At 46.5% G+C, this 19246-nt stretch overlaps 1 protein-coding gene across 3 annotated transcripts in view; it reads left to right on the top strand.

Moving 5' to 3' along the window:
• Bace2 (beta-secretase 2) overlaps positions 1–19246 on the top strand; it is an 81700-nt gene that overhangs the window by 36039 nt on the left and 26415 nt on the right. For all 3 annotated transcript variants that reach the window (XR_005092486.1, XM_037209602.1, XM_028879922.2), the window contains exons 2-4: positions 8274–8362; positions 14145–14361; positions 19010–19138. Coding sequence is in view for 2 of the 3 variants with exons in the window: in XM_037209602.1 (XP_037065497.1) it covers positions 8274–8362; positions 14145–14361; positions 19010–19138 (435 nt within the window). In the remaining variant the exon portion in view is untranslated. The remainder of the gene's footprint in view (positions 1–8273; positions 8363–14144; positions 14362–19009; positions 19139–19246) is intronic.

Raw genomic sequence — 19246 nt, 5'->3', positions numbered from 1 at the left:
TAGACTTCAGTGTGGTAAGAGTGGACCAGGCCAGATCTAGGGCACAGAATCCTCACCATAAAATGACAGGTGAAGGGATACCTATGGCAGACAGGCAGGATGATGGTGAAATATTTCTGAAGCATCATGGTTTTTGGTGCTATCTGGAGGCCACATGAGCAAAGGGTTCAAAGTGTGCATGAGTCTGGAGCTCTGAGGCATTGGCGAACTTTTCTGGTATGTGTGTGTGTGTTGTGCAGAGGCCTGGAGCCTGGAGTAGCTTGGTCCATGTTGGTGGGGACAATGGCAACTAGTCACGTGACAGTGGAAGCAGAAAACTCAGGCCAGAAGTTGGGCTGTGCTATAAACTCTCAAGGCTTCCATTGACCTAGGTCACCCAGGGAGGGACTTACCTTCCCAAGACAGTGCCACCAGATGGAGACCAAGTTTTAGACACATGAGCCTATGGGGGACATTTACATTCAAAACATAATACTTATCTATTCTGGGCAATCTCTCTTCTGCAGCATACTCTAGGAATAAGCACTGGTCAGGGGTGGGGGTAACTTGCATGTGGGGCCCTACCTCTGAATTGAGCAAACTTGTGCTAAACTTGCTGGGAAACATGGTAGCACAGAAGGCCTGGGCAGCAGTAAGAAATGGTTGGAGTCGCATGAGTTTTTGTTTGGGCTGGTTCCCTCTGTCCTTGGGGGAGGACAGAGAGCAGAGGGGCAGAAGCAAGGATGGGGGTATGAAAGAGATGTGTTCATGGGAGCCTGCGGAGGCTAGGAGGAATTCCAGACCCTGGAGAAAGGCTGGAATGGCAACCGAGAAAGCTCCCGTCACTGGGACCATTGTGTGGAAGACAATGATCTTGCTGCTGCCCTGCCTGGGCCTAGACATGCAGGAGTAGTCAGCGTGAATATGGAATGCCAGGCTGCCTGGCAGCACACAGAAAGAGCACGATTCTGGGTCAGGCTGGCATTTTACAGGCTTCTTGCCTGCTGTTGGGTGCATGGTTGCCAGTGAGACCCCAGAGACATTTGGCTGTGGCCTAACAGTGGCCGTGGGAAACAGCCATTCTTGTTCAAGAATCTATGGCTTTTATTGTCTATAACTTTTTAATGATCAAGAGACAGTATTCCTCACTGCCATGCAGCTGGTTACTTACTGTTTTTAGGTGACTTGTCTCTTCTCTGACAGCCTCTTCTCTTCCAGAAGTCTGCCATTCCTGGTTGCCTCAGGAGACAATCCTAAGTGCTCAGGGGCTCTGTTGCTTTCTCTCAGTCCTTCAGCTCTCTATCCCTTCTGCCAAGCAACTTCAAGCATCATCTCCCGCCCAGGACCCAAGAGCACTTGGGTCTGTTGGTTACATGAATCTGCTGTGGCGGAGTTGATGGGCGACAGGTGGTCAGCGGAGTGAGAAACTTAAAACAGGTCCCTGATGGGCAGCCAAAGAGAGAGCGAAGCCACAGATAGATAATAAAGACTACAAACTTCTGGCTTATTCCTCATACTTTTGACTGGAAACAGAGACCTAATGGTCTGGAGGGTTTTTTCTCATACCAATTGAGCCCCTCTGCTAATAGAACTCTCTGACAAGTTCAAGGCCAGATTGGGACATGTTTATCTCAAAGTTGTGAGCCTATCTGCCTCCCTGTCTTTGGGACCAACTCTAAATTAGGGGAGGAAGACCTCTCAAAGACCCTTAGACTCCCCAACCCTCAAGGAAAAAAGATTCTGGGCTCCTAAGTCTCCCCTCTGTAGAGAGTCATTCTGTGTTTCCTCACCCCTAATAAAAGCCTGTCTTTACCAACTGATTCTGTCTGCTGTGTCTGAGATTTCCCCTACTGCTACCTATTGTGCTTGAGATTTTTCCTGCCTTTTAATTTCTTAGCTGATAGAGCAAAAACCAACCAAGACCCCTAGATGGTAACAAGTAGCCTTGGTGCTGGACAGGCATTATTTCAAAGCCCCTTCCATAATGGGCCTCTCTCTCTTCTACCACATGCACCATGTATTTGACTTTTGCTCCTGTGTTACCCTTAAACTGGCAAATAACAGGGCACAGAAGCTGGTTCTGCAGACAGTGAGTAGACACAAACAGCCACCTTGAAGATGGACAATGTGATGGGATGGCAGGTTTCTGAAGCAAGTCACAGCAACTGTCACAACAGAGTGAATAGGAGACCTAACATTTTCCTAACAGCCTGAGGTTTGGGGGTGCTGAGCAGAGGCCAAAGAGGCAGGAAGGACCCTTCTCAGGGGATCTCTCCCTACACCTGACTTTCATTGTCTGGCTTCCAGCACTCTAAGAATAAGCGTATGTTGTGATATATTGTGCATCCCAATAAAACTTATCTGGGGATCAGAGGACAGAGCTAGCCACTAGATTAGACATAGAGGCCAGACAGTGATGGCACATACCCTTCATCCTATCACTTGGGATCTCCCACACTGGGAACAGAGCCAGGCGTGGTGGAACATACTTTTAATCCCAACACTTGAGACCTCATGCCTTTGCTTGGGAAACACACAGGCCTTTAATCCTAGGAAGTGATGTCTGGACAGAGAAAGATATATAAGGCGTGAGAAAACAGGAACTCACTCTCTTGAGGCTGAGGGTTTCATAGAGGTAAGAACGTGGCTGGCTTGTTCTGTTTCTCTGATCTTTCAACTTTCACAACAATATCTGACTCTAGGTTTTCTATTAATAAGAATTATTTATTTCTATTAATAAGAATTGTTTAGCAATTCATGTTACAAGCGTATGACTGTTTCATGCCACCCAGTTTCTGGTAAGTTGTATGGCTGCCAGTGGAAATTTAGGCCCCATGGCTTGGGAGAATTGAACCAAGCCTATCTGTATTAAGATGCATCAATGGAGCTTTGCAGCTAAAGAAATTTTCAGGTATCCAAGGGGGAAAAGAAAATCACTGTGTAATGAGGAAAAGTAAGAGAGGCCTTGGATTTCTCATCAGGTGCTGGGTGTTGAAAGACACTGGAAAAATATCCATAAGGTGAGGAATCCACAAAAGTCACCCAGGTCTACAAAACCTAAGCAAGCCATCGCTCCAGCGTGAAGACCTCAGTGAGGCATCTGGGAATGTGGAAGTGCCTGGAGAAGATGGCACCCATCCTGGGGTGCGGGCTGAGTTCCCCTGAGAGACCCTCAGGACGAAGCACAGAAGCTGGTCATTTGAGAGCTGGGTGAACCGAGTTTGGATCCTGGCTGGCAGGAGGTGATGAACTTACTTCCTCATAGGATGCCTCGGCCATTGTGGGAAATACAGCTCTCAAAAGTAAACCCAGGAGCCAGTAAGATGGCTCTGCAGAAGTAAGAGTTCCCGTTGCCAAACATGGCAACCTGAGTTCACTCCCTGATACCCACATGATGGGAGGAGAGGAGCAAAACTCACAAGGAAGTGTGTCTTAGTCAGTGCTCTGTGGCTGTGAAGAGACACAATGACCACAGCAACTCTTATAGAAGAAAGCATTTAATTGAGGCTGGCTTACAGCTCAGAGGTTTAGTCCATTGTCATCATGGCAGGAAGCACGGTGACATGCAGGCAGACATGGTGCTGGAGAGTAGCTGAGATCTATGCATCTGGATCTACAGGCAGCAGGCAGAGACAGAAGGAGAGACTGGACCTGGCTTGGGCATTTGAAACCCCAAAGCCCACTCCCACTGACACACATCCTCCAACAAGGCCACACCTCCTAGTGACCGAAGTAGCACAATCCTACTGACCACAGACATTCAAACTACACGTGTACCTACACAGGCGCGCCATTCCATGCGCAAACTACCACAAAGTGTATGTACACACACACACACACAATTTTTTTTAAATGTAGGACTAAAGAGATAGCTAGGTTGATAAAGTCCCATGCAGGCATGAGGACCTAAGTTTGGATCTGTCACACCCACATGAAAACCTGGGCACAGTAGTGCACATTAATAACTCCAGCCCTTGGATGTGGATAGTGGAAACAAGTAATCCCTGGAGCTGATTACTCAGCCAGCCTAGCTGAATTAAGGCACTCCAGGTTCAGTGAGAGACCCTGTCTCAAAAACTAAACCAGAAAACAATTGAGGAAGACACCAGACATTAACCTCTGGCCTCCACACATGTTCACTTATATACACATGTACACACAAACATGTTCACATATATGTTATATATATATAATATATATATACACACATGTATACATACATACATGTTCACAGATACACACACACACATGTACACACACAGATTTTGTTTGGGTTGACCACACACAGACTTCTTATCATTATTCCATAAACAACATACCTATTTTCATAGAACTGACATTGTGCTAGATACTGTAAATAAGCCATTTGAAGTATTTGAGGCCAGGTCTGGTGGCAGATGCCTTTTATCTCAGCATTCAGGAGGCAGAAGCAGGTGGATTTCTATGAGTTTGAGACCCACTTGGTTTGCATAGTGAGTTCCAGGATAGCCAGGGCTATAGAGTGAGACCCTCTTTCTAAATAAATAAATAAAATGTAAATAAATAAAGTATATGGGGTTGTATATAGGTCCTGTGCCCGTTGTATAGCATTTTATTTCTTGACTCGAGCCTCTGTGGATTTTTTTATATCTGCAGAGGGTCCTGGAACCAAGTGCCTTAGATGCCAGAACCAACTGAGTATAAAAGGATATTTATTTGGTGGCCATTGTATGTTTATGAGACACTCAGATACAATCCCTATTGTAGCTTGGGACTTGGGACTGGTGAACATCAAACTTTGGCTTGAAGAATTGAATTTCATGTGCACACATCTATTTTGCATTCTTCTCTATCTGAAATCAATCCAAACAACTCTAGAGGTGAGAGAAGCCAGCAGCCCCAGACCATCGCTGCAGAGTTCAAGCTCAACCGCTTTCTATGCTTAGACTATTTCCATGGCCAGCATGCTTATTTTTCTCAGTTCGTCTCACCTCTGTACCAAGGGCAAAGTTAGTGTCTTTGAGAATAAATGAACTGTCCATTCAATGACTATTCAAGTGACTACTTGGTGCCTGGCTCTTCTGTACATTGGAGACATAATGGGAGGCAATGTCAAAAGGCCTTGTCATTGAGAGAAAGTCCTGAGATGAAAGGCCGATGAGACTGTCAGGATGGAGTGAGTCACTGAGCTCCTATGCCTAGAGAGAAGTTGATTGGTTAAGAATACGTTTGGGGTCACACTGGCTGGACTCTAACCTCGATTCTGCCACTATAACTGAGAAGGTCAGACTCTCTGTACCTGTTTCCCACCTGTGACATGAGGGTGATGATGTCACAGTTCTTGGAGAGCTTTTGAGAGGCTGGACATGTTATTGTAGGGCACTGGACATGCAGTGGATGTTATAGAACATCTTTCCGCAGCTATGGGGCTGGACATGACCAGTAGTGCCATAGGAGCAGGAATGAGGAAAGGGAACAGGGTGGTCCATGCAGAGATAGGGATGGAAGCTCAAAGGGGTGGCCAGGACCACACCATTAAGAAGGTGTCATCAACATGTCTTGGGAGAAGCAGTGTGATGTCATATGGGTACACAGGATTGTGGGTTCCGGGGACAACCTGATGTCAGCAGGGCTGGTGTGGCATGAGGTAAGGCTTACCGGAGACCAGCTTGGTGTTCATCATAAGGACTTGCATTGAGACTCTGATAACGGTAGAAGAACAGAGAAGTGACAGGCTCCGACTTAACAGGCCAGGGGTAGTCTGGCTGGAAGCAGAGTGAGGAAGAAGGTGGGGAGACTGGTTAGGAAAAGACAAGAGGTGGCAATGACATGGGCCACCATGGTCCCCATGGAAGTGGTACAAAGTGGGCAGGTGTGGGTGGAACCAGAAGGTGGATGCAATAGGACTGGGTGCTGGGTGGAATGTAGGGACTGAGAGAGAGGGAAGACATTGAAGGTTTACCCTCAGCAAATGTTACAGGACTATGTTAACTGAGATGGCAAAGTCCTGTGAATCTGGAAGATTCCTTTCTGGTCAAGTATATTCACTTCCTGGGTGCTACCACACAGTACCACAAACTATGTGGCTTAAAACACCAGGAGTATTTTCTGAGTTCAAGAGACTAAACATCTGAAATCAAGGTGTTGACAGGACCATTCCTTCTGATGCAAAGGGTAGATCTGCCTTGCCTCTTCTAGCTCCCGGTCCACTCTATCTCTGCCATCACATGGCATCCCCTGTGCCTCGGTCTTTATGAGAATTTTCCTCTCACAGAGAATGCAGTCGTGCTGCATCAGGGCCCTACCTAATGATTTTGTCTTAACTTGATCACTTCTGACCCATTTCTAAACATTGCTCCACTCACAGGGACAGGGATGTTGGGCAGGTGAGCCTGGGGGTCATCAACACACTGCAAGCAGGTGAAAACCCCCTAGCGTCCCTGAGGGTCTGAGAGGCAGAGTGCGAACTCCAGTAGACTCAAAAGGATGCCAGACAGTGAAGTGGAGAGAGGGTTAGTAGGAGGAAAACCCAGCAAGGGTGGCATCCTGGGGTCCAGGAGAAGGTAGGGAAACTGAGTCAAGTGAGAGAAAGTTCTGGGCCTGGCCAAGCTGAGGGGCTGGTAGGAGTTAAATTGTTGATGAGTGTTCTTGGATTTAAAACTCACCTACCTAATAGCATTGTCTGTAGTTTGCTAAACTCTGATGTTAAAACCTTTAATATTTATTCTGTGCTTGTTTCTAAAGTCTGTGTTTATTCACTAGACAGCTGGTCCATGTCTGGACTGAGGATAGATGTGAGGTGTGAGAGGGTGAATGGCACACTCCACCCTCTGGGGACCAGTGTTTACTGGAGAGATGAGTCAAACGATTAACATACAGGGCAACAACATCCTAGTGTCATTAGCCACCGGGTAGCTGCAAATTACATAGCATCCCGCACCCACTAGATGGCTAAACATAAAAAGACCAGGGCCACTAACTTTTATTGGGGGGCATGGAGCACATGAGCCCAGTGGACCATAGCACATTGCCATGGGGGTACAACTCCTGCATCTAGGCTGGGGAACTGTTCTCATGGCTTTTTATTTAAAGGCATCTACCCTATGACCCAGCACGTGTTATTCCCAAGAGAAATAGAAACACATCTACCAAAAGACAGGAACGTCCAGGCAGCCTTATCTAACAGCCTGAAGCTAGAGGTACCTCAGCTGCCCATCAGGAGAAGCAGAGACAAGTGATGGACAGCCTGGTGATAGAAAAGAGCAGATATTCCACAGCATCTAAAAATCTCAAAAGCAGCTGAGCCAAAATAGAAGAAACCACATGGTTACAGAATGCTAAAGAACAGATGAAGCCCACCTGTTCTAATAGAAGACAGAAAGTGCCATCTCCCAGGGAAGAGGGCAAAGAGAACAAATGGACAGTTAGGGATAATCGGGGTTTTACAGATGTCTTGGCTTGGGTGTAGATCCTGCCCAAACTCACCATCAGACCTCTGGCAACTTGAGTTTTTGTTTGTTAGAGACAGGGTCTCACTGTGTAGCCCAGATTAGCTTCCAATCCACCATCCTTCTTCTCCAGCCCCTGTAGTCCCGGGATTGCATACATCCACCACTGCCTTTTCATTACACCAAAATTAGACTTTAATAAAGCTGTTTGCTGGAGCAAATCTCAGTGGTCATCAGCATAGACTGGTCTTGCAGAGAACCCAGTTTCAGTTCCCAGCACCCACACCGCAGTTCACAACCCTCTGTAACTTCAGTTCCAGGGGCTCTGAACTCCACGGGTAGTAGGCACACATGTGGTGCATTTACATACATTCAGGCAAAACACCCATGAAATGAAAATGGATTCTAGTAAGGAGATACTGTGATAAGTGTCTCTGGGGACTCAGCAGGGAGATGAAGGAGAAACCAATAGTGAGGGAGGTTCCTGGGGAACAGAGACCATGGTGATCTGATACTCCAAGAAATAGTTGGAAAAGCAAGAATTTCCCAGCCAGGGATGAACCTGAGCAAAATCCCATGAGTGACTAAGGAACTGGCTGTGTGACTCGAAATCCTCCACCCCTTGTTTAACAGACGTGTTTGGAAGGTTTCCGTGTATCTGAGGCAGATCCCACTTGGCTCTGTTGTAGCAGCATCTTCCTGAGCTGTGTTGGGTTTTTCATATAATTTTATATGTCGTTTTCTAACAACATTTCTCCCTAAATCAGTAGGGAGATTAGCTTTTGCCAGTCAATAAATTGTTGTGCTTTGTGCTTCTTCAAATAACTTGAAGCTTTCCATTTCTTTTCTCCTTAAAAAAAACAAAAGCTACAGATTCTTGTGGACACTGGAAGCAGTAACTTCGCTGTGGCAGGTGCCCCACATTCCTACATAGACTCCTACTTTGACTCAGAGAGGTGAGTGGTTGATCCACAGCTTCGGTGACTGGCCTTGGGGATGTGTCCTGGGTTGACATCTTTGCAAATGTATTAGAACAAAACAGCCAGAAGACCATCTATCTCATTTCAAGGGAGCTGTGTACATGGTGGCATGCTTGTGTATCTGTGTGTGTTGTGTTTGTGTGTGTACATGTGTGTAAATGAATGCCCACAATATGTGCACTTCTCCTTCCAGGGAGTCTATATCAGGTACCCCTGATAGCCTTGGGGAAATTTGCCTTACAGAATTTCACCATGTTTCTTGGTTCCACGGAAGCTGCATTTCACAGTGTGGGAAAGTAGTTGCAGAGCGAGCCCACCCACGTGTGTCCCACCCACTGCCCATCAGGCTCCACTCAGGTGCCAGGAATGTCAGGGTCTCCTGTTTGCACAGCTGAAGAGGGCAGTGACGGCCTGTGCCAGGTGGCACCTCACCGCACCTCAGTACAATAGCGATAAAATATCAGGTTGATAATCCAGGCACAACACCTGGCCAGTGATTATTTTGGACCCAAGATGATTACAACATGCCCAAAAGTTATTGTTACACTGTGAGCATGTGTGCGGAGTGGGTGGAGTTTCTGTGTGTGTGCCAGTGGGGTTGGGTTATGTGTATGCCAGCAGGTTGGGTTCTGGTGGTTTTGCTGTTCTGTCCTGGTCATACTGGTGGTTCACCCTACGTGGGTGACTCACTCTATATGGCCCTTACCCGCTTCCATCACACCCTCTGGACTGCTGCACTGGAGCAGGACAGACCTCTCATGTTTAACCCTGTAGTCTAGGAGATGAAGGAGCAAGGAGTCTTCCTGAATTCCAGCTTCCAGACCTTAGCCCAGTACTGGCACCTTGCCACAAATGCCTTGTAATGTTCCTACATGAGATCAAAGACCTTATAACTACCACATACATAATTCTTATGAGTCTGAGATAGTTCAGGTGTTGCATATCTGATCCAAAAACCTGAAATACCCCCAAACCTGAAATGCTTTGAGCAGGCGTGCGTGTGTGCGTGCGTGCGTGCGTGCGTGCGTGCGTGCGTGCGTGCGTGTGTGCGTGCACACACAAATCAAGTTTTCATTTAGGAGTAGGTCTCCTTCCCCAGGTATCTCATTATGTATATGCAAACATTCCAGAAAAACTTAATCTGAAATACTTCTGGTCTCAAGTATTGGGGAGTGGGGGGGACACTACACCAAGCCTGAATGAGGTGATATGAGTAAAGTACTCAGTACATGACATGAGCATGTCCAATGAGAGGCATGCAGAGGATGCTGGAGGCTGCACACCAGTGTGGATGCAGGCCCAATGCGACACAGAACCAGTGGAGGCCATTTGGGCAACTGGTTTAAACTGGTTACCTGGTTTCCTTCGGTAGTTGATGAGATTTTCTAAAATGAAGAAGATTTTCATGAGTTAAAAATACAGTGTCAACTGCCTTCCATTCATGTATTAGTTAATGATGCTCCAATGCATGTTAAATCTGTCCATGATACTTAGGGTGAATGAGAAAGGGAGGTGCCCTGGCTCACACAGATAGCTTTCCACCCACATGCATGCCAGGGGACTTGAGGAAGCCCTGTGGCAGGTGGATGGTTCTGGATTTTCTAAGAGATGTCCTGCCTCTTCTAGCATTGCACCATTCCAGGCATAGCCCAAAACAGGGCAGCACCTTCCCTTCCGAGACCCACTCCCCTCGCAGACTAGGAAGTCCAGGCTCACAAATCTGAGGCAGGTGCATAGCCCACCCTCCCAGCAGTGCAGGAGTTCTTTCCTTGTCACACCTCTGTTGGCATAAGAGTCACAAGAAGGAAGCTGTAACGCTGGAGCTGGCGTGAGTCAGGGTGATGTGGACAGATACATGCTTATGGTGCACCGTAAAGGCAATGTCTAGCCAGGAGGCAACTATCCGGCAGCCCCTTGGCAGCTTCATTTCTCAGCTCCATCAGGGCCAAAGTGCACCCAGGCATCCTTTGACAAGACCATGCAGTTGTTGAAATGTGCCAGGGTAAATAAAAGTTACTGGTGCTCATGCTGTGTACTCTCACTCAATGTTCATGACTCAGTTGCAGACAGGATGGCAGCTTTCTCATGGGCCTCCTGCTGTGTTTGTTGTTCAGATGAACTGTGGTTCTCACTTAGGCTCCAGCAGGTCTCCTTTTTTTTTTTTTTTTTTTTTTTCCTGCTTTGTGCTCCTCCTTCAGGTGAACTTTGTGCTTCTAGCCAGGTGTGTGGGAGGTGGGCAGAAATTCCCTTTATCCTGTGCAGTAGGCTGGGCTTCTCAGGCCTGCCTTCATCTGAGTCAACAGGAACTGTTGGCTGTGACTGGTCAGCCTTCCTCCCTGCTAAGCCCACAAAAGAACATAGACACCCCCTCAGCTCTGCCACCTCAGATCTACCCCCCCCCCCCCCCGCTTTTAAGTAAATAAAAGAGGAACAGCAGAACACACCCAGGTCTAGGAAAAGCAAGACTTCCCTCTGTGCTCTGTCTGCCATTTCTGCCTTCTCCTCGGTGAGCACTGAGATTGGTGGGAAATTGTACTTAAGAGTCAATGAAGACATAATTATTATAAAGAATATTTGCTCTCCATGTAAATTATCATTTGTCTAGTACTTTTGCTGATGTTGGCTGTGGTGAGGTTTTTTTAACCGCTGTATCTGATGGAAGCCAGAGAACAGTCTCTTTCCTTCTGGATCTCTGACAAAGGTGCCTTTGTGGAGATGTGGCCCCCTGCCCTGCAATGTTTGAGTATCGACTTGGTCCTCTGATTTCTTCGTTATAATAAGGCTTCTGGTTGGGCATGGCAGCCTGATTCAAGTCCCCAGCCTTCAGACGTTCAGGTTTTGTGCTTCCTGAAGCACTGTGCAGTAATTGGAGACTTGGCTCAGGGTTCTTTGAGAAGATCTCTTTGATTTATGGAAGGTGAGGGACCACGGTGAGTCATTTGTGTGACTTGTCCCCGTCATGAGCTCTCTGCAGGTGTTGGATGCCCCAGTGTATAACTATACAGCAGCAGGGAAAGGGCTTCATGTTTTTCAAATGCATTTTCTTTTCAGCCAATAAAATGGCCTCCAAGAAACTGGCTTGGTGAAAGATCCCATATGTACCTCACTTAGCCTCTGTCATTCAGGAGCCCAAGCATGCTTGTCTATTAACGTTGCCTCACTCCTGCACTCCATCTGGGCCGAAACCCACAGAAACACTGAAGCAATGAACCAATTCATTTTGTGCAAGAATGCCTGTAAGTGAGCTTAGGGAACTGAAGGACCACCTGGTGATGTCTTTAAAGAGGTCAGAGGGACACACAGATGCCTTCACATATAGTAGGGACAGTTCTTTCTCTTGGTTGCTCAGATAACTTTTCAAGACTGTCTGTCTTGTTGACCTGTCCATCAGGGGCTGGCTTCTTTGGAGCCTGGGAGCTTGAACCACCAGGCCAAGCTCAAGGTTCCCATCCATTCATATCTGGTGACTTCTGAAATCATTGACAAGTCACAAGGTCTAAATCGCCAAGTCCACTGGTGCCAAACTCTGCAATGTGCACAGAAATATTATGAAGAAGCCTTTAGGAGCCTCTGCATATGCTGGGTGGGGTCCCTCAGGAGAACCAGAGCTGATGCAAGACTTGCCTTTGAAGTCAGCAACTCCGCCTTTTCCATGTTCTCTAGAACAATGGTGGCTTTCTCTTGAAACAAGATGGACTGAAGTTCTGTTCTTGGCTTCAACTGCTCTCTTCTTTAGTCCTGCTTTCCCTGAACTCTCTGAACAGAGGCAGAATGTCTTCTACATCTCATTCAAAGTGTTTTTATTGCTGTGAGAAGACTCATTCCTGGCCACCCACATCCCTGACTGTTTGCCATGCCTGAGCATCTGGAATGGAGGCCTTGCAAGTGAGAAGCCCATCCAGCATTTTCTCCTGACGTGATTAATGTGAAAAGCACGTGAGAGCAGAAACCCAGTGTCAGAAAAGTAGGATGTTAGCAAATGAAGATGCAGAGATCCCTTTAAAGTGCTGGAGATGATGTGCTAATAACCTGCAGGGCTGCTCATGATGCTGCCCGGGCTTCCCCTTACTCTTTCTGATTCAGTAAAGGAGCCCCAAAGAAGGGTGAGCTTATAATTTAGAGTTTTCCTCCATTCTCTCAGAAAATGTTTTCTACAGGGGTGGCCACTGATCATGTGGAGCTGTTTAAAATAATTAGTGCTAAATGAAATGAAATAAAAGTTCAGCCTTCTGGCACCTTCACATTCCAGTAGCTGCATGTGGCTTCCATAATGAATGAGAGAGACATGGATCAGCACCATTATCAGAGCAGGTTCTGTTGGATGGTGCTGGTCCAGATCACAGCATTGAACCATTTAGAAGCCTGTTGCCCAGGGTTCTGAAACAACACTTCTGCCTCTCCCCCCATAGTCGAGTTATCTTCTGCATCAGGAATGGTTGCCCCCTTTTTAAGAGGCAGACAGACTTTAAGTTTAGGATACTCGGGATATCATCCTATAGGTGTATTTTCTAGAACAGCCGTGGGTTTTCTAATAGATTGAGTTTTCTCATAGATTGAGTTTTCTCATAGATTGAGTTTTCTCATAAATTGGAGAAAGCTAGGAATCCCTTTGATAATTACACTAATTGTAGCTGTTTTGTTACAGACTTGTTGGGAGCCAGGATTTTGTTCTAAATTTGTCACAGATTAACCTTTCCAGTCTGCATAGGTAGTCTCAGGAGGTACAGTCCTGGTTTATCCTGGAATATTAGGGAACTAAAGCACACAATTCAATTTGCTTGTTCCAGAATAATACAGGTAGTGAGTGAGTGAGCTTGTTTGTGGACCGTGGTACTGTAATTCTTACTGCCTTTTTCTTCTCTGCAAGTGGCATGGAACTACCCATGTAAGGCAGCTGCAGGAAACCCAAAGACATGCTGTGTAGATGTGATGCCAGCTCAGGTTCTTATTCCAAGGAACATGCTGAAGCCTAGATGAGATGAAAATAAAACACGGTTCAAAGCTCAGCTTGGGGAAGTGTTGGGGGATAACAGCTGATCTGCTAGTTAGTTCAAAAGGTCCACCATTGTAGTCAGTGGGCCAAATCTGACTAGCTACTGTTTTTATAAATAAAGTTTTATTGGGGCACATCCACACACATTTGCTTCTGTATGGTCTATGGCCATTCCCTTCATACAGCACCATAGCTCGGTACCTGCTACCGAGATTATAAGGTGAGCAAATCCAAGAACATTACTTTATAGACCCTTCGTAGAAAAGGTGTGCCAACTCCTGTGCTAAGTCATTCTGCGGGCATTTCTGAACTTGACCTGTTTGCTTCTATTCTCTCTTCAGTCAGTTTGACATGGTGATGGAGCCATGCTGCTGGCTAATTGACACCAGGCTGGATGGTTTCCTTTCCGGGAAGAGGTGGTCAGTAAGAGGCTCCCAACAGTGTTGAAGTTGACAATGTGGGCAGAAAGCAGACAAACTAGGAGCACCCTGTGGATGATGGACTTGAAGATGAATGTAGATGGAAATTTCTCTCCTGCCTGTCCCCAAATACCCAGCAGCCACTCATACATAATTGACTCGGAGGCTTAATATTATTTATGAGAATGGTGCCTTAGTCAACATGGATACCGCTTTCTACTGAGCATCACTTCCTATGGACTGTAGAGGACCACTGTAAACCATGGTGATTGGCTGTGCCACAGTTGTGGTTCAAAGAGCAGAGGCCTATAGACAGAACACCACAAACTTTTCCTTTCTCTTGCAGATCCAGCACATATCACCCCAAGGGCTTTGATGTCACTGTGAAGTACACACAGGGAAGCTGGACTGGCTTTGTTGGTGAGGACATTGTTACCATCCCAAAAGGCTTCAACAGCTCTTTCCTGGTCAACATTGCCACTATTTTGGAGTCTGAGAATTTCTTTTTGCCTGGGATTAAATGGAATGGAATTCTCGGACTTGCTTATGCTGCCCTGGCCAAGGTAAGGCAGGTCTATCTGTTCAAGTTAATGAGGTAATGAGGCTGTGAAAACTAGTCATTAAGGGACTAGCACAGGGGTCCTGGGTTGTCCTGGGTGGTAGCTGCTAAAAGTCACAATGAGACAAGTGTTCACACAATGAAGTTTCCAGTCATGTTTGCAGCTTAGGGTAACTTCCTTTAAGATATAATGTGTGGAGATCCACAGAGGTTTCCTAGTGAGAACTTAAAGAGTCTGAGAATCTGAGCTTGCTTTACCCAGCAGGGCTGCTTAAGGGGATGATGGGACCACGGGCGTGGTTACCAGGTGTTTGGAAGGGTCTACACTTGGCTGTACAGTGTGCTTTGATCTAGCAAGGGGGAGGTCTTCTGTCCTGCCCCCTTGGCATTGTTATAAAAAGCCCTTTTGACGAGACAGAAGAGGCTATTGGGTATTGATTCAGGTCCTCCCAAGGCTATCCTGTGTTCCTCCTCTTTGCTAACTTTCTATCTAATATTTTCTTATCCCTCTCTCCTCCTCATAGGAACCCTTTAAAAGGTGGGAGCAGGTCTCCCACATAATGTTAGTTTTTTGTTTTGTTTTGAGGTGTGTGTATGTGTTGGGGGTGAGTATCACACAAATGAATGGAGGCCAGATATTGGTATCAGGTGTCTTCCTCACTTACTCTTCACCTTATTTTTTTTAGACTCTCTCTCAATGAACCTATAACTTACCAATTCAGTTAGGCTGAATTAGCTAGCCAGCAAGCTCCAGGGATCCCCTATGCTGGGATTATTGGCATGTGCTGCTGCTATATCTGGCTTTTTATGTGAGTTCTGGGGAATCAACCTCAGGTCCTCATGCTCCTGCTTATATAGCAAGCACTTTACCAACTGAGCCATAGTTCGAGTTCAGTTTCATTATTTTGTTATTGTTTTTGTTCATTGAATTTCTGTTTTTTAAACATGTTAGCAGAATGTGAGTCCTGTAGATTGTGGAGTTTGCTTAGAAATGTTGATGAGGGTAGTATTAAAGGAAACATACATGTAATTAATCTCTTAGGATCATATGAAGACGAGTGACACTAAGCCATTAAAATGGTAGAGGTGCTCTCCCAGGGCTGAGGACACTGCTGTCCTATCACCCCCAGGGGACCTCTGGGGGAGACATCAGCAACTGGTATGTGATCAAGTGCCCTGTGGATAGCCAGCCCCTGCAGGAATGGCCAGGGAAAATTGCTGGAATGCTGTGCTTACAAAATAAGAGTCTTCCCAAGACAGTATTGGGTCATGTCCAGTATTTGTGCTTGGATCAATACAAAGAAATAATGGTGTACTAGAAGAGGGTAGGCAGGGGAGGATCTACCTGGGGCAGTTGCCAGAGGCAGGTGGATTCACAGAAGGGCTGTATCTGGGAGACAGGCAGGTATTATGCACTTGAGCAAAGCAGAAGGGGTCACCTATCCTGGCACCACTAGTGGGCACCATTTCCTGGCTTAGTGGCTTAGGCCTAAACTTTGAGCCTTAGCTTATTGCAGAGAAGAGTGTAGCCACATGAGCAGTGGCTCTGTCTAGCCTAGGACAATCCAGAAAAGATTGTTCACTCACCCTGCGGAATGTGTGCTTAACTCCAGTCTATTTACAATGGTGTGTGGGGGCAACAAATGGGGAATTCCAAGCCCTTGGATTCTCCTAGAGAAACAGGGGTTACCAATTGCCTATCAGACCCCAGGCAGAGGACATCACAAGATAGCCATTCATGAAGCTCATGTTCCTGTGAGGCAGACCCTGTGAGGCCCTTGTGTTTCATTTACATGTGTGGTTGCTTCAGTGAAGATGTTTAGCATCCATTGATACATGAGCCCCAGGCCACTCTCACTCTGTTACAGAGCCAGGACAGGCTCAAGAGCCCCTTTGTCCTTGGCGCTGTGGACAAACTTCATTGATGTGAAGACTGGCGTGGAACCTGAGTTCCTAAGTCCCCTTCTGCTGACAGTGTGACCTTGGGCAAATCATGTCTTTAATGGTTGGAAATGAAGGATGAGATGCTTTTAATGCTAATTATTCTGAAGAACAGTCCTAAATTAAATGGAATTAATAATGTGTAAAGCCTTCATGAGAACAGACTACTTAGGGGTTTCTGTGGAGGCATTCAGCCTCTCCACATGACCTTTTTATCTTTTCATCCACAAAATCCCAAAGTTACTGACAGCTAGTTTCAGGCTAGCCATTGGATGATCTAGTAATAGTCTCTGTAGGGAGAGGGCTGCATCTAGAAGGACCAGTTGGATGTCCTAAGTCAGGTGTCCTACCCCCGAAACAGTGTGGCTAGCCAAGGACTGGGTAGTAATTCTAGTGTGGGTGCCCTGGTGGGTCCCAGATAGTTCTCCAAAGCCTATGCATCACAGCCACTAGGGGGCATCTTATGCTGCAGATGCCAGGCCCCACTGCACACCTCCTTAGATCTGGATCCTTCAGGGTTGGTTCTGAACAACTCTAGATTTTTTTAGTCCTTGAGAGATTTGCAGGCCCAGGGCCTAAGGAAAAAATGACTCAGAATAACATCATGTTTGAACTATGCATGTGTCAGGCTGTAACAAGTCTTTCTCTTTCCTGCCAGCCAGCTCCCAAACCATGACACAGAGACGTATTATTAATTATGAAAGCTTGGCCTTAGCTTAGGCTTGTTTCTAACTAGCTCTTATAACTTAAATTAACCCATTTCTGTTAATCTACATGCTGCCATGGGCTCGTGGCTTTTACCTCTTCTGCATGTCCTGCTTTCTCTGTGTCCAGCTGGTGACTTCCCTTTCTTCTTTCCAGAGCTCTCTTTGTCCAGAAGTCCTGCTTATGCCTCCTGCCTAGCTATTGGCCATTTAGCTTTTTATTAAACCAATCAGGTGACATATCTTTGCATAGTGTAAACAAATGTCTTGTAACTTCAGGCTTTTTAGATACAAAGACCTTGGACCTCTTAAACACCAGAACAGGTCTGAGACAGGCAACTGTGGTCACAGTTGCCAGATAAGGGAACAAAAAACTAGTCAAACTAGTCAGGACCGGTCCAAGGATTGGCCAGACATGAAGCAAGCATTCATCCTTTGCTGCCTTTTCAGGAAGGGGGTCCAAGATGAGTTCCCACCAGGCCCCACCTACCCCTTGGTGAACTTTGTCTTTCAGTCCATTCAGACACCATAGCCTTTCTGCAGAGATCACATGGGGAGATGGTGCTAAATGCAGGGTAGGATTATAGAAGCAGAGACAGAAGGAGCAAATAGTCAGAGAGAGATGGACTGTTCAAGTGAAGAGGCTCCTATCTCATTCATAATGTGTAGAGACCCATAGAGGTTTCCTAGTGAGAACTTACTCAGGGTCCGAGAATCTAAGCTTGCTTTACCCAGCAGGGCTACATAAGGGGATGACGGGACCACGGGCATGGTTACTAGGTATTTGGAAGGGTCTGCACTTGGCTGTGCAGTATGCTTTGATGGCAAGGGGGAGGTCTTTTGCCCCGACCCTTGGTATTATTATAAAAAGTCCCTTTGAAGAGGCAGAAGAGGCCATTGGGTATTGATCCAGGTCCTCCCAAAGCTATCCTGTGTTTCTCTTCACTGTCTTTCTATCTAATATTTTCTTATCCCTCTCTCTCTTCCTCATAGGAACCCTTTAAAAGGTGGGAGCAGGTCTCCCACAGATGGTGCCCTGAACAGGGACTTAGGTTCAGGGGCTCCAACAATAATGGGGCTTTGAATTCTCGTGGCTAGTAAGCAGCTATTCCTTCAGTGTGATCATGAGCAGGGTTTCAGCTGCCACAGCTGAGCATTGCATTTGTCTGAAGAAACTGGCCACCCAAGCAGGGCATGGTGCTGCATGCTGGTAACCCCAGCTATTCTCAAGGTCAGATCAAGAGGACTGCTGAGTTGAAGGGCAGCCTAGGCAACATAGCAAAACTCTGTCTCAGGTGAAAGCAAAAAACAAAATTCTGGAAACTCATGGTGGCCAGCCCTGGTGCCTCCCAGCTGTGAAAGCCAAAGTCTAAACTAACTTCCTTCATGGCACCTGCAGTGCTAGTCTATTCTAGCCCAAAGCTGTTTACAGAGCGCCCCCTTCACTTGGACAGTCTTGTGAAATGGAGTTGTTCTTCAAACATGTCGCTCCGTGAAGGAGAGGCACTAGACAAAGGAAGCCTGCAACCCTGCAATGGGGAGTGTCCTGACCATTGAAGCCTAAGATGGCTGGAGTGCCAGGGGCCAGGATAAGGATGCATGGTCCTTGTAGGTCAGTGGTTATTTGTATGTTGGGTGGCTCTGGAGGTAGGTAGGACTCTTAGAGTAACTGTGTTCTCTTACCCCAAGTATCTAAGCCCAGATCAGTAACCCACTACCACAAGTTCACACATCTCGTATCCTGAAATGGTGATAAACAGCTTGGCAGCATCCTAATAGCTCTTGGAGATATCATACTTTTGTGGTAGAACCTCAAATGCCAGACAGGAGGAAGCAAGGTGGAGGACTTCTGCGTGATCACACCCAGTTCCAAGCATGTGTTGATTAACCATGAAGACTCTTAAGTAGAAAGACCAAGAATACCAAAAGAGGATGCTGACTGCACCAGCTCATCTTTGTCTTCACAGTGGTCACAAAGCAGTGACTGTCTTTCCCACCTTTCTGCAGCCATCAAGCTCTCTGGAGACCTTCTTTGATTCCCTGGTGGCCCAAGCAAAGATTCCAGACATTTTCTCCATGCAGATGTGTGGGGCTGGATTGCCAGTAGCCGGATCTGGTACCAACGGAGGTAGTCTTGTGGGTATCTTTCAGTCTTAAAGGGATGAAAAATCACAAATTGATGGGTTTTCTTTTACTAAAAACAAATCAGAACCATTAGACACACAATCTAATTTAGGTACTGGT

Source organism: Peromyscus leucopus, chromosome 12 (assembly GCF_004664715.2).
Source record: "Peromyscus leucopus breed LL Stock chromosome 12, UCI_PerLeu_2.1, whole genome shotgun sequence".
Lineage (NCBI taxonomy): Eukaryota > Metazoa > Chordata > Mammalia > Rodentia > Cricetidae > Peromyscus > Peromyscus leucopus.
The sequence above is the reverse complement of the archived record's forward strand: the minus strand, read 5'-3'. Positions and strand labels throughout refer to the sequence as shown.